At 51.1% G+C, this 13,597-nt stretch overlaps 7 protein-coding genes across 7 annotated transcripts; 2 read left to right on the top strand and 5 right to left on the bottom strand.

Annotated features, from left to right (window-relative positions):
• Nucleotides 1-200: 200 nt before the first annotated feature.
• On the bottom strand, nucleotides 201-2,230 carry BO86DRAFT_387621 (translation initiation factor eIF2 subunit beta). The gene is made up of 4 exons (XM_025671638.1): nucleotides 2,081-2,230; nucleotides 1,687-1,801; nucleotides 957-1,577; nucleotides 201-863 (listed from the first exon to the last, which is right to left on the bottom strand). The coding sequence occupies exons 1-4, from the start codon at nucleotides 2,090-2,092 to the stop codon at nucleotides 697-699; spliced, it is 915 nt and encodes a 304-aa protein (XP_025529674.1). The 5' UTR covers nucleotides 2,093-2,230; the 3' UTR covers nucleotides 201-696.
• Nucleotides 2,231-2,520: 290 nt separating this feature from the next.
• BO86DRAFT_454869 (uncharacterized protein) lies at nucleotides 2,521-3,572 on the top strand. Its single transcript, XM_025677080.1, has 2 exons — nucleotides 2,521-3,063; nucleotides 3,126-3,572. Exons 1-2 carry the CDS (start codon nucleotides 2,793-2,795, stop codon nucleotides 3,227-3,229), a joined length of 375 nt encoding a protein of 124 aa, XP_025529673.1. The 5' UTR covers nucleotides 2,521-2,792; the 3' UTR covers nucleotides 3,230-3,572.
• On the bottom strand, nucleotides 3,420-4,551 carry BO86DRAFT_34517 (uncharacterized protein). Its single transcript, XM_025669196.1, has 2 exons — nucleotides 4,249-4,551; nucleotides 3,420-4,149 (listed from the first exon to the last, which is right to left on the bottom strand). Exons 1-2 carry the CDS (start codon nucleotides 4,375-4,377, stop codon nucleotides 3,685-3,687), a joined length of 594 nt encoding a protein of 197 aa, XP_025529672.1. The 5' UTR covers nucleotides 4,378-4,551; the 3' UTR covers nucleotides 3,420-3,684.
• A 3,804-nt stretch (nucleotides 4,552-8,355) lies between these two features.
• Nucleotides 8,356-9,022, bottom strand: BO86DRAFT_425905 (uncharacterized protein; the record flags this gene model as incomplete). The annotated part of the gene is made up of 3 exons (XM_025675500.1): nucleotides 8,356-8,469; nucleotides 8,539-8,822; nucleotides 8,887-9,022. The coding sequence occupies 3 exons, from the start codon at nucleotides 9,020-9,022 to the stop codon at nucleotides 8,356-8,358; spliced, it is 534 nt and encodes a 177-aa protein (XP_025529671.1).
• Nucleotides 9,023-9,481: 459 nt separating this feature from the next.
• Nucleotides 9,482-11,012, top strand: BO86DRAFT_425903 (E3 ubiquitin-protein ligase; the record flags this gene model as incomplete). Its single annotated transcript, XM_025675499.1, has 2 exons — nucleotides 9,482-10,625; nucleotides 10,691-11,012. Exons 1-2 carry the CDS (start codon nucleotides 9,646-9,648, stop codon nucleotides 11,010-11,012), a joined length of 1,302 nt encoding a protein of 433 aa, XP_025529670.1. The 5' UTR covers nucleotides 9,482-9,645.
• A 153-nt stretch (nucleotides 11,013-11,165) lies between these two features.
• On the bottom strand, nucleotides 11,166-11,810 carry BO86DRAFT_387619 (uncharacterized protein). The gene has a single exon (XM_025671637.1). It carries the CDS (start codon nucleotides 11,584-11,586, stop codon nucleotides 11,335-11,337), a length of 252 nt encoding a protein of 83 aa, XP_025529669.1. The 5' UTR covers nucleotides 11,587-11,810; the 3' UTR covers nucleotides 11,166-11,334.
• Nucleotides 11,811-12,038: 228 nt separating this feature from the next.
• BO86DRAFT_387616 (RNA recognition motif domain-containing protein) lies at nucleotides 12,039-13,321 on the bottom strand. The gene is made up of 6 exons (XM_025671636.1): nucleotides 12,830-13,321; nucleotides 12,696-12,768; nucleotides 12,529-12,635; nucleotides 12,330-12,469; nucleotides 12,238-12,270; nucleotides 12,039-12,178 (listed from the first exon to the last, which is right to left on the bottom strand). The coding sequence occupies exons 1-6, from the start codon at nucleotides 12,847-12,849 to the stop codon at nucleotides 12,129-12,131; spliced, it is 423 nt and encodes a 140-aa protein (XP_025529668.1). The 5' UTR covers nucleotides 12,850-13,321; the 3' UTR covers nucleotides 12,039-12,128.
• Nucleotides 13,322-13,597: the final 276 nt, after the last annotated feature.

Genomic DNA, 13,597 nt, shown 5'->3' with positions numbered 1-13,597 from the left:
TTTTGATTCTATCTATTATTGTGACTGGCACCTGACTGGCACCTGTGCTGCATGACCAGATTGGGCTTGGCTTATTTCAGCGGCTTGTGGTATTGATTTTGAGTTTTCCTGGAGAGATTCTTTGTTGAGCGATTTGGAGTATCCTCTCATTTACGCAGAACTGGCGGAGTGTCTACACTGCAGTATGTAGGCCATACCATTTTTTATCCACCTATCATGCCGCTAAAAGAAACTGTCCTCAATTTCTCAACTCTCCCCATACTTTTCTCTACAGTCCCTCAAACCCTCAATCACCCCTACCACAGCAACAGTCATAAGAGAGACTTAACGGTCATTCCACATAACCCCCCGTCATCCACATACCGACATGATCCAAAAGAGAGAGAAAAGGTAAGGAAGAAGGAAGCTCTTTGTATACGAGAGGAAGATGAAAAATTTGGGGGGGAAAGTGTGGGAATATGAAATCATAACCGTGTCCATCACGAAGTAAAGAGAGGCAAGCAAGAAAAGTAAAAGCTGGGGGGAAAAAAAGTAAAGAAGGGGACCATGCCACACAAAAACCCATAAATTCCATAGAAGAGAAATGCACAAAACCCTCTTTCTTGCTCGTTTCTCCGCCCCTTTTCCTTTTGTTGTCCCCTCCGCACCTCTTTGGGGTGGGGGAAAAATAAATTAAATTCCCTGCTTTTGAATCGCTTAACCCTGTCTCTTTCTGCGGCCGACCTGTCCACGGAAACCGGTCTTGATGGCGGCGACGGAACGACGGGAACCGCAAGAGTTACAGGTGACGAAGTATAGACGGTTCTCACCCTTGTTGAGCTCGGTGTCGGGACTGCGGCAGGTCTTGCAGGTGACGTATTCGACTATGCAGGAGTTAGTGGCAATTCGTGAAGGTAGAAATGACAAAGTGAGTTTAAAGAGAGAGAAGGAAGGGAAAAATGGGGATGAAGACATACCAATATATCTTCTCAGGACGTTCTCGATCTGCTTCTGTTGGAAACGACCCTTGATGACCAGACGACGGGAACCGTCAACACTACCGCTGGTACCCAATTCGGCGAACAGGAACTGCATGACGTGGTCGTCGGACCGCTTCATGCGCTTGCAGATATCGGCAATGTTGGCGAAAATGGTACGACGGTTACCTTCACGGAGACACTGGGGCGGGGGGATCTTGTAGGACTTGGTGCCGCTGGACAGCAGGTCGGGGTGGTGGCTCTGGATGAGGGAGAAGAATCGGGAGACGAGGAGCGCATAGGGGATGGCTTGCGTGGCGTCGTGGGCCCAGATGCCCGTACCGGCCTCGTGGTCGCCCTCGGGGACTTCTTCCTCCTTCTCCTCGCCGGCGCCGGCAGCGGCGGTGACACCGGCCTCGGCCAGCTTGGCCTCGAAGTCGTCGGTGTCGACCTTCTTGGTCTTGGGCTTCTTCTTCTTCTTCAGGGCGGAGACGTCGAACTCGCCATCACCGGCGGGGGAGGCCTCATCGCCTTCGCCGGCTTCCGTGTCCTTGGGCTTCTTGGTCTTCTTCTTCTTCGACAGGCCCTTGAAGAGCTCGGTAACTTCGTCGACGGACTTGTCTATTTCTCGGAGAAGAGAGGATGTTAGCTTGAGGCGGTCGCGTAGATTTTTCGGGAGTTGGACAGCACAATCATCCCGGCCATGGAGGGGGGATGGATCAGGACATACCCTCAGCAGCCTCAACGGGCTTCTCGACCTGAGGGGTCTCTGTGACTTCGCCGTTGGTATCCATGATGACGTCTCCTTCACTGAATGCGACGGACTTGCGTTGCTTGGGTTCGACCTGTTAATCGGGGAACCGGACAGCCCAACAGGTTAGCGGGGCACCGAAATTAAGTGAAAGTGAACAATGAAAAAGTCCTGACAGCAAGACTCTCAGGAATAGCACTGCTCGTTGAATACCAGCACCACGTGACCGACAGGAGCTGGGGAAGAAAGAGGGTTGTTTTGATGCAGGCAAAGACGAAGGTGGTTTGGAGAGCAGCAGCAGCGGCGGGTATGAAATGGATGAAGAAAATGTGGGAGGGCAATCGGTAAAGGGAAAACGGGCTTTGTGACGTACAGTGTCCGCCATAGTGGCTCGGCGCTTATGATATTCAAAGGTTTCTCGGTCTAACGCGTCGCAGAACAGAACTGTCCGAGAATCAGAATTCGAGGGACAGGAAGATTACTTTTCGCAGAGAATGATGAGGTCGATCTTCTTAGATCTGCCGTTGAGTTGTTGCTGGTTTGGGTTGCGAGATGGCGATTCTCGTTATCGCGGGTCCTCTCACGTGACAGCCAACCGGTGACTCAAGACCGTATTTACATTACCGTACTGTCAATCGCTCGCCTCCTCAGGCCACAACAATGCTGAACTGGCTGCCTTGCTGTTACTGCCTTGCTGCCTTGCTGCCTCTCTGCCTCAGTCCCCTGATTACATCAGACCATCCCCAACCCGATTCGTCACTGAACAAGAACTACCGTCGCCGAGCTCCAAGCCTTATCCGTTGCTATCCTTCGGATACCCTTGCTGTACCTTCACATTCGACCAAAGTTGGCTCATGCTGAATTCCTTGCTCAGGCGGTAGGCAGGCCACTGCTTGATTGCGAATATTCCCGATTGACACCATCACCTACCTCTCTTAACCACTACCACCACCTCCGACGATACCAATAAACACGAACACCCACTTCATCCCCGCACCTTTCCTCGAGACTACGCAACCTGCGACCTAGTACCCTCTATACCTTGAAACCTGATCGAACAATCACCGATCCCTCCCACCGTCAAAATGTCTGCCTCGCCCTCCGCCTCCAACCCCTCCCTCACCACCTCCGCCTACATGGTCTCCTCCCGCGATCGATCCTACTCCTCCGCCTCCGACGACGACATCGCCTCTCTCCCCTCCGAAAGCACCTCCGTCTCCGACCTCGATACCCTCTCAGACTACTCCGACGCCGAGGAGGAATGGCGCGAAAGTCTGGAGCAGTTAGAGATGCTCCTGAGCATGGTGTTCGTTCCGTTCGTGGGGAAATATCTGGGCCGGAAATGCGCTTATTGGAGTAAGTTGCCTAGGAGCCCCCTCTTCACATGTCTCAGAATGAGGTGCTGATACTTTCTGCAGGTTGGACGAGATTCATGGAATGGAAGTACCCCGTTGAGGTGGTCGTAAGCAACAAGGCTGCCTTCAAGGGCGCCGGGGCTGTGGGCGCTCTCTCCCCTCTGTAAGCGACAGTGGAAACAAAGCGGAGGTTTTATATATGGGAAGGGGATCTCGCGCTGTCTATATTCGAGGGCCCATTACGTTGCAGCAACCTATCCTTGTAGTGAAAGGAGTTTCGCGATATGGTATCAGGCGAACCTTTCCCTTTTCGCGGAGCAGCCCTCAGATGCATTTTGAGGGGCTTGGTCACTTGGATATATCTTGCGCTTCAAAAATGTCCAGTGAATAGAAGATGTTCCTCTGGAACAAACTGGTCTGATCTTTGGTGTTGAGCTTATAGCATAGCATATTTGTTTGTTTTATTTAGAAAGGTATACCCCAAATATCAGCCTTACTTAGGGCTTATCCAAGTCTTCAGCATGCCCCTAGATATTCGGTCCGGCGTACTGCATAGAGTACGTCTCTCCGGTGGCATAAAAAACGGATCGAGAACATACACGAGAGACAATCCAGAACAGTGTTAGGGCGACGAGTCCACCCTCCTAGAGACGACACGCTCCACATTCTCCCTTGCCATTCGCTTCCGTTTCTCCTTCCCCTCCAAGCTCCCTAGCTGGATGCCCGCCTGGGCTAGTGCAGGCTGCGCATAGAAGCACGGATCGCTGTATCCCGGCGTGAGGAAGCGCTCCAGCGGTGTTTCATGGCGGATGTTAGTCTGATCTAGGGCGACTTTACTCTCAAAGAGCTTCAGTGAAGCAGAAACCTGGTTCTTCGAGCTAGCAGCGAATCGGACATTCGGCTGTTGCTTGGTGGTAGAAGCGTAGTCGACTTGGCGGAGCTGCTCCAGATCTGACTCGATATCATGGTGGGCAACAGCCGGGGGCTCGCAAAGAGAAACGCCGAGCTGGGCGTAGTAAGCGTGGATACGTTCTTCTGCGATGAGAGAGTCGATCCATGATGGCACGGTAGACTCCGATTGAGCGTGCTGAGTTGGGATGTTAGTGGTACGGTAGGTATCAGACGGCAGATTTCGTATAATAAAAGAGGGAGAGGAGGGAGAGCTAGAGGAAAGAGGCAAGCAAACCATTTCACTGAGTTCCTCATGAATGGCAAGATTGCGCTCGATCAATGGCGCAGGAAGTGAAGTCAAGCCTAGACCTTGAGTTGCGGTTGCCCTTCGAGCTGAAGGAGGGTCAAGTTTGTTGTCGGCCATTCTTTTGCGTTGGGTTTTATTTTCCGTGCTTTCCCTCCCATCGCTCGCTGTACCTCTTTATACCACCCCCAGACACAATGAACAAATGCATTAGCTTCTCTTCCCCTACCCCATATCCCCCAGCTGATCTAATTACGCTCAGCCAAGCACTTACTAAAGTCCCATACGAGACTATCGACGAGCTTCGAACCACCCTCCGGCCGCGGATGTATACATAGCACAGTGCAGCAAGCCATTGCATCAAGTCGACTTGATGGAACGATCCACCGATAGCCAAAGTTGATCTGTACCCTTTCAGGTAAGAAAGAGGCAAGGTTATTGTATCATACGACTCCTTCCTTTGTTGGCTTAACTCCTCCACGTGGCGAGTTCAGTCTTTCGTCCGAGGAGGATTAAGCAGCTCTTGAGCTGCGCAGCGCAGCCGAAGTCAGCTAAGAACCTGTCTCCTAAGGCTCGCAAATGCAAGGCAAGTATGTGCGTACTTCTGATACTTCTCCACTAGTGACTGAGCCAGCAACAGGGACAAACGAAATGACACTGGCATGAAGGAGGTCAGCTAGCTTAAAGCCACAATGTCCTGCGATAATGCCTCTCTACAACAGAACATTAGTACCTTGGGATGTACACACGCGGGCACATACGCGTGATCTAGCAACTTCGTTCTTCTCCGCGGAGAAGATATCCTAAGAATCAAAGATAAGCGGTAACGCACGCCCCAAAGCGGATATCCCCTCAGCTGCTTTTCGTGTTGGCTGAACTAGAAAGCGATAGCAGACCATCAAATCTGCACAGATGTCTTGGCATATGATGCCTCTTGGACTTACGGTAAGAACTAGACAGTTCTGACGGGCCTATCAGAGCCTCAGGTCATATGCTTCCTAGACTTCGAAACACTGCATGGATGGACATGCAAGCCAGGAAGGCCCCGTCCGAGTCCTTGTCCTGGTTCTCGGGTCCGGATCGGCGGCGAATTTACTTTTTCATTACCGCTGACATTTCAGCTGGTCACACACATCTGAATTGCAAATCTGGCGGTGGCTTAGATCCTTCGTTGATGACTCCGAAGCCAAAGACGTGGCTCACTGATAGTCCATATATCTGAATGATACAGGTAGGGCGACATCGTTCGATGGTTTGACACCATCAAGGCCATTGCTGGAGAAATGCAACACTCAAGATTTTACCTAAGTAATTGGTCTGATTCCTGCAAACATCCTCGAAGTGAAATAGCCAAGAAGGAAAAAGCAACGAACAAGCAACAAACGCGCACAACATCAGCCCTAAGCTCAGTTCACTGCCCAACGATTCCTTGGGTCTCAATACCTACACATGCAGCCAGACCAACTCCAGAGAGGCGTTACAGTCCCATTCAACATGCACCGGAAACTAAGACCGACAAACCAAAGACACCCCGACAGGTCGGTTCCTGCAGCCCCGCGTGTAGTTCATTTCCTCATTTTCCATAGCCTCCCTTGCAAGCGTGTTTGACCCGACTACCTGGTTAGGTCTGCTGCAGTCCGGTCCACGGTCTAGCCCCCCCAGACGTATAGTACTTCTGTCTTGATGGCTCTATCGTCCAGTCAACTCAGCAAACGAGCTCCCTCACACCCACTCCCCGGTTGTTGCCTGATGCCTGATGATTTAGTCTCTCTGCCTGCATTTCCTGCACCGCATGCCCTCCCTCCCATGCATTTACGCAGACACCTATTGAAATCCTGCTACGTTGCCCCATTCTCCTGCAGGCTGGCGTAATCTTTTAGGGGTCTGGTTTGCTTTATCACTATCCTCAGAAGACAACCTGGTCCTGTCAGGGAGGGGTAGTAGGATAGCCCTGTCGCCTTGAGGTTCCCCTGCAAGGCTCTTGGTGCCAGGGTTGCACTTCATAGCATTGTACTGAGCCCTCTGATTGAAAGTGTCACTTTATCCCGCAGTGAGGAAAACGCAATATGCTTTTTCGTGGTCATTACAGTGTCGAAATCACTGTTGAATTTACAATGTGGAGGGCTTCAAAGCCCGGGAGAGTCGACGGTACGGCTTGCTTTTCATCTAGACTGATGAAGGGAATAGGGGTAAACTGGAAGAATTCTCAACCAGATTTGTGTTGATGTATCAAGCTTAAAAGCCCAGCCCCGTTTAATAAGGTGGTAATTTAGCTTGTGACATGACCCACGGACACAATGACACCGAGTGACCCCATCCGTGCTCTCGGGGTCTGACAGGCTGCTCTCTAGGGCTACGGCTGAAAATACATCCCAGCTTAATGAACAAGTCCGGGGCTACTTACTTAGGAATGGGAGGTCATGGTAGACTGTATAGCATTGGTTAACCAATTACACTTGCCACAGGCTGGCCCCGACCTGTTCCCTTCTAGTTTACTAATTTCTTGGTCACTGTGATCTTCGCTTGATCTTGGATATTCCCAGATATTAGGAATACATGATACACTCATCTCCTCAAATAATCGTGGCAAGCATTCTCACTTCCAAATACATTCGAGCTTGGCTCCAATAAATGCAAAATCATCCCATCAATATACCAAATACAAGATATTTGAAGGTAAGAGTTGACAAAATATAGCGCACCGTCAGTATAACATCCTTCGCTGCCAAAATCCTTCCAGATCATCGCCGATGTCAATTTGTAGGCCTGTGGGCTCGCAATGCGAGCCAGAGCCTTGTCGCAGTCTGCATTCCAAGCAGCCTTCTGCATGGGTGGTAAACTCAACCTGAGTTTGCATTATCTCATTCTCAGTGAACAGACCGCCCGTGTAGGCTGTCCTAAGGTACCTTGAGAGAGGCGCATCTCTCACCGCATCGCTTGCAGGGGGTTTCCCCGACTTATCCTCTGTCTTGCTTGACAAGTCGTAGCTTGTCCGATCGTCATTTGCGTAGCCATGCGTGTCCTCATGTGTATCCCTAGCTGAAAGCTTTCTTTCCAGAGCACTCTCCGGTCTGCGTGTTGGGTTTCCAGGCTTGACACCTGCAGTGGAAATATCTCGGAAATGTTCCTGAGAAGATTGGAAGAAGTCCGACTCGGTTGCCAGAATGGCATCACACGCAGCTTCAAGGGCAGCATAGTCCACCTTGCTGGGACTTAAAGGGAAGCAGTCGTCGATGATCTCATTCTGCGCACTTGAAGTGACGAATTTAGAGTTCGATTGAGCCTGGCAAGAAGCCTGAGGGCACACTTCATCCTTGCACTCAAAATATGGCGAATTTGGCCTATCAGGCATTTCAGGCATTCCATTCCGACCATTTTCACGGGCCAATATATACTTAGATGACTCTGTCGGAGTACTCGAGTCTCTGATGACTTTCGGCAAGAATTTCTCCTGCCGATATGCGTATGAAGGCGTATTAGGATTTGCCAATGATATCTTAGCTCGAGATTCGATACCTGGATCTCTGTGCTCTTGCTGAATTGCATGTCCTCTCCCAGTCTTTTTGATCTTCTTGGACGGCATAGGCGTGGTAGTCTTGATTCGAATGGGCGATGAGGAGGACATGCGCTTGAGAAAGCCTCTTGTGAGAGACTTTCTGCTGCATTGCGAGGCTTGAGTATCATTCTTCCCCAGGCCCCAGAGGGTCTCTCTCTCCCTGAGTAGGCGATGTAAATCTTCTAGAGTCCAGAGCCTTATTCCTGTGGTGGCCTTATTGGGAGAGCGGAAATCAACCCGCAGAAGACTTTTAGTGTAGCTTTCAAGATTGGGTTCTGACGACAAGTCCAAGGCAGTACGTGGCGATCTCGTAGCATTTCGTAGCACGTTTCCACTCCTTCCATTTGTGCCGTGTTGTGACCAGTGATCATCATAACTCGAGTTTTGCATCTCGCATCTGGTAGTATCTGCTGTGCCATGGGCTGGGAGCGATTCGGAATATGTCTTAGATACGTCATTTCGAGGAATTAAGCGTTGAGGCTTTCCTGCCAGGAAGTCTTCCTCTGAGAAGCCAAGTATGGGGACTAAAGCACAGTCAAAATCTACCCATGAGAGAAGGGAAATTCGAGCGTGTCCGAGGCAAGCGTACCTCTAGATTTGATAGGTGAAGAGGTCTTTCCCTTCTTGAAGATTCCCAAGTCTGGACGATGGTTGATCTTGAATCTCATTCAGCATCATTATAGCAAGAAGAGAATGTACCAAGCAGTTTGAAAGACATGACTTACCGTCAACCGATCTTGGGCCACGTTGGGCGCATGGAACTTGTGGGCGATTGCTCGCCTGAGATGCTTTGAAAGACGTTCGAGCTTCTTCTGGACCTTGGTCTCTTTATAGTCGTATCGGTCGTCCTTGGTTTTGTGCCTCATACGGCGCTTGTATCTATTAAGCTTCTCATCGCCCGGTGCAGTAGGCTTTGTACCGGCGAGATGTGAGGGTGAGCATCCTCCGGCCGCTGGCAAGGTAGCGCTAGCATTGCTCTGGGCGAAAGCTTTGGGCTGTGCTGTTTGGGCTACGGTAGTGTAATATATCTCATTAGTATGACTTTAGTAGTAAATCGTGATGGGGAGACTCACTCGCACGAATTGAATTCTGGTCTGCAAGAAGTTTCTTGTAGAATCTCGGCGGATCTTCGTCATCTCTCAAGATCCAGTCTTCGACTCTGGCATGAATATCTTGAGGAAGAAGATGTTGCGAAGCTAGGGAAGGCATGGTCGATGCAGTTGGAGATTAGAATATGCCGGAAGCTAGGGAGAGGACAAGAAGGACTGAAAGGTGAATAGTATGTTGCTATACAATCAAGGAAGTTGGAGATTGAACAATTCTTCGAAAGTGATGAGAAGAGGATGAAGGACGAGGATTCATGGACTCACACTTGCTTCAGGATGATGTCGCTTACCCCGGAAGTTTGTGCCTTCCTAAATAGGAAAGACTATATGGCCTCCAGCCTCCCCATTCGCACTGCACTTCACTGCACTGCACCCATTAATTGTATCAACACCAAATGTCTAGACTCCTTGATGGCTACTTTTATTCTTGACCACTCCATTCTTTCTTTCACCGTCATTCAGAACACTTCTTGAACACAACCCTCACTCACTCGTCCTCTCTCTTCTAATCTGGCTTCTGCTTTTCACTTCCTTCTTCGCCTTTCTCCTTCACTTCTTCCTTCTATCCTGCTCAGCGCGCAAGGAAGCTTTCTGCTCTCTCCTCTTTCGCACTTCTCTTCTTCAAGCTTCAAGCACTTCCCATACCTCTGATCATAGTCTTGTCGAAGTCCTCAAGCCCAACATATCTCTCACACCCATAGAATCCCATCAACACCCTGAAACAGTATGGACGAAGCTTCCGCACAACTTATCCTGAGCCTACTTCATCAAGATGTGCAGGAGGAGATTGAATCCAGCAGGGCCGGGAACAACAACAGCGGGGCATCTGATCATGAACTCGCTCTACGCGAATGGGCATCCCAGATCCAAGAGTGCGCCACGACCACCCACGACAGCCATATGGCCCTGAGCATCGACCGAGCGACCTACGACGACCGCGTGGCACTCACCTTAGCTGCACAGGAGGAGAGCAGGGCGCTTGCCGACCGAACGCTCGCTCTTCGCTACGGAAACCAAGCGCAACAAGCCCAGCACCAGCCAGCCCAGCGTCTAGCTACGCAACAGACCCAGGATGCCACCAGGATCCTGGCACGCATAGACGGGGCCGACATCTCCTCTCTGTTTCCCGCACGCACTGCAGCTGCTCTTGGATACGGCGCTGGGTCACCTTCCAATGTCGCCGCAAAGCCCCCCCTGGAAAATAATGCCACGGCTGAGTGTGTTGCGTGCTTCGAGGAACAGCCCTTGAAGGACATGATGCAGACACCGTGCTCGCATCGGTACTGTAGGGCTTGTGTACTACGTCTAGTCAGAGAGGCACTGGCGGATGAGTCGCTTCTGCCGCTCCGTTGCTGCCGTCTGCCGATTCCTCCATCGACGCTTCAAGATCACCTGGGCCATCGATTGGCCAAGCAGCTGGAGGACAAGTTGATCGAGAGAGAAGATCCGTACAGGACCTACTGCTCCAGAGCGGGATGCGGTCAGTACTTGATGCCATACCAGGTGCAGGGCTACATCGGCACATGCAAGATCTGTCGACAGGAGACTTGCACTCTCTGCAAACAGCCCGCCCATGCAGGGACCGAGTGCGATGATGACCAGGTTGAAGACCAGACTGTTCTAGACCTTGCAGCTGAGCAGGGATGGCAGCGCTGTGCGCGATGCAGCCATGTCATCGAGCTGGGAACAGGGTGCAACCACATCACGTAAGTCAAAGTTCTTCCTACGCCTTGTCACATAGCTCACACTCTTGATATCCCTCGTACCACAGATGCCGCTGCAGGTACGAGTTCTGCTATGTCTGCAGCTCTACCTGGAGATCGTGCACCTGTCCGATTTGGGACGAGAGAAGGTTATTGCTCCGAGCTCAAGACGTCGCCGGTCGAGATCGAGACGATCCGCCACCCGAGCAGGAAGTTCAACAAGTGGCACAAAACCTCCAGGAAGACCACGAATGTGACCACGACAACTGGAGGCGCGTTAAAGGCGCCCATCAGTGCGAAGAGTGCCACGACGACTACCCGCACTTCATCTACGAATGCCGACAATGCCGCTTGCTCGCTTGCGCGCGCTGCCGATTCAATCGTCTTTAGTCGGTCTCCGCTACACGGGAGTGGGTGACGATTTCTACTTTGATTCTTAAATCCCTGATATTTTCGGATATGTACTGTGTATGATTGTGCATCCTTTCCTTAACATGTTGACATATGACAAGCATTGTTGTGGCATAATGGACAAATCTTGTGGGCATGGTAAGCTACGCAGCCGAGGCATTTCAGACACACCCACGCACTGTAAATTACCGCTTCTTTGAAAATTCTAGAAGATTGTCCAAGCGTGCACTCGTCAATCTGTGTATATGCATCGCCTTCGCACATTATCCAATATAACATAAGACCACACCGATGAACAGACCTACCCGTCAGAGGGTACCAACCACATTCTCCAAAATTGCTCGTCCTGCCGAATGAGGCCTACAGTAGGCAGATCTCTTGCTGGGGCGCTGTGACCATGAGTCCATGGGAACGCTTCCACAGCTTCAGGTCTGCTCTGCATTCTCCCTCGTTCATATTTGGACAGCGTCGTCAAGTCGACGGGCCTGTGTGCGATGCCCGTGAGTCGGTATGCATCGAGCCCTGCATGATAGCCCCCGGGGATAGTTAGCATCTTGATTCGTCAAAAGTTTCTTGTTCTGTCTGCGTTCGGTTTCGCTGCCGTGGTTACTATACCTTCCCTTGAAGACTTAAGACTCTAATAGCTTCGGGGTGGGGGGTTGGACGGCCTCAGCTGAGGGGATGTCCCACCGAGATAGAACCTGCGGTTTTTTGTTTTTTTATGAAGCACAACAATTCTGCAATTTCTCACGATCGGCTCAGAAGATCAAGTTCCCATAATGGCCAAATTACATCGATGTAAGAGAGCAACCGCAATAAGGGGAGGGTCCGGATTGGGAGAGACAGCCAGGGCAAAACAGCAGATGAAGCCTCAAAAAAAAAGAGAAAGGGGGCATAACAGGGGCACAGTGATCGTTCCAGTCATCCTTGGGTAACCGTCATAACAGATTCGGGACTTCGTTCCTTCGTATTCACATCCCTGCCTGAAAACCCCAGGGGACTAATAGCAGGGTTTGCATGGAATAAAATAGTGTCAGAGGGAAGGAGAGAGAGGGCAAGACAGATTCTGGGGGTCGACATGCACGGCGCAGGCAATCAAGCATTCTGGCTCGGCTCGTATGACTGCTGCTGGGGGCTACGCCAGTCTAATAATCTTTCCATCAGTGAGACTGAGAGGTGAGATCCAGGGGAGCTTGAGACTTACTACCACCGCCGCCGCCGTAGCCACCGCCACCGCCTGTAATCTGGGTTAGCTGATACTCTAGGGCCATCTCGAGCGGAGGATGGTTGACGAACCGTAACCACCACGGTAACCTCCATTGCCTCCTTCACGCTGGTTGTAGCCGCCTCGGCCGTGGAAGCCACCGCCGCCACCTCCAGGGCCACCGCGAGGCCGCTCCGAAGCCTTGTCAACTCGGATAACCCGACCATCGAATCTGTTTAGAATCAGTACCAAGTCAGGGAAGAATGAAGGGAAAGAATAGAAGTTACTGACTCCTGGTTGTTCATGGCCTCCATCGCCTTGTCGGCATCCTCATCGGTTGCGAAGCGGACGAATCCAAAACCACGGCTGCGGTTGGTATCATGGTCCTTGACAACGACCTGAGAGCAAATTGATTAGATGCTGCGGCTCACAACGGCGCAACAAGGGGGGACACCCACGGCTTCCTCGACGACTCCGAAGTCCTGGAATCCTTGGCGGAGGGTTTCATCAGTGGTGTGCCAGGCCAGGCCACTACACTGAGTTAGTTCTAATTCATGGCGGAAGCCAGATACAGGAAATGATGCAAACTTACCCAACAAAGAGCTTAGACATCTTGAGTGGAAGGTAGGGTTCTGCGCGAATTTTTGGGTGGTTAGTACCGAGGAATCAGAAGCACCGCGGTAGAGCGAAGAGTCGAAATGCTTGGTATGGTGTTAAACGTTGCTTTCGCACCGCAGGAATTTGCACGGGAATGGAAAGTCAGAGTAGGATGTGAACGAGTCAAAGAAAGTATTCAACAGTGGGAAGAAAATGCTTGCGACAGTGGCCTTCAGTGCGAGGAAACCCTGCAGAAGATCCCCTCCAACCCAGTTTTGGCCAGATATGAGGATGACTGCCGATAATCGCTCCGAGGGGTTCCTTCCGTCATTTCTGCTTCGGTGCTCTGAACAAAAAGGAATAGACACATACCTTGGCAAGACTACTTGTCTATTGAGCCTAGATGGGGGAGGGATTCAGAGAAGAGAGGGAAGATTTTTAAGGAGAGGGGTGAAAGAAGGAGGATTTTGTTCCTGGCGAAAAAGACTGCGGTCAGCAAAGTGGGCAGATGCAGCAAGCGCGAGTTGGCCGATGGGAGAGAGAGAGAGTAAGAGTGGTGGGAGAGCGAGAGGACTGGACGGACACGGACAACGCGGCTGGGTTAAAGCGGGGGGGGAAGAGAGGAGGGAGGGGAGGAGGAAGGGCTGAGTGAAAGTGAGTGGTATTATTGATACAGTAGTAATAAGGTAGTGTATGTACAGTGGTAGTCTGACACAGCGGCAGAATTGGTTCAAATAAATGCAAAAGCAGTGTTTGTCGTTTT

Source organism: Aspergillus japonicus (genome assembly GCF_003184785.1).
Source record: "Aspergillus japonicus CBS 114.51 unplaced genomic scaffold BO86scaffold_12, whole genome shotgun sequence".
In the NCBI taxonomy this organism is placed as follows: domain Eukaryota; kingdom Fungi; phylum Ascomycota; class Eurotiomycetes; order Eurotiales; family Aspergillaceae; genus Aspergillus; species Aspergillus japonicus.
Note: the sequence above shows the minus strand (reverse complement) of the source record. Positions and strands in the feature narration are given on the sequence as shown.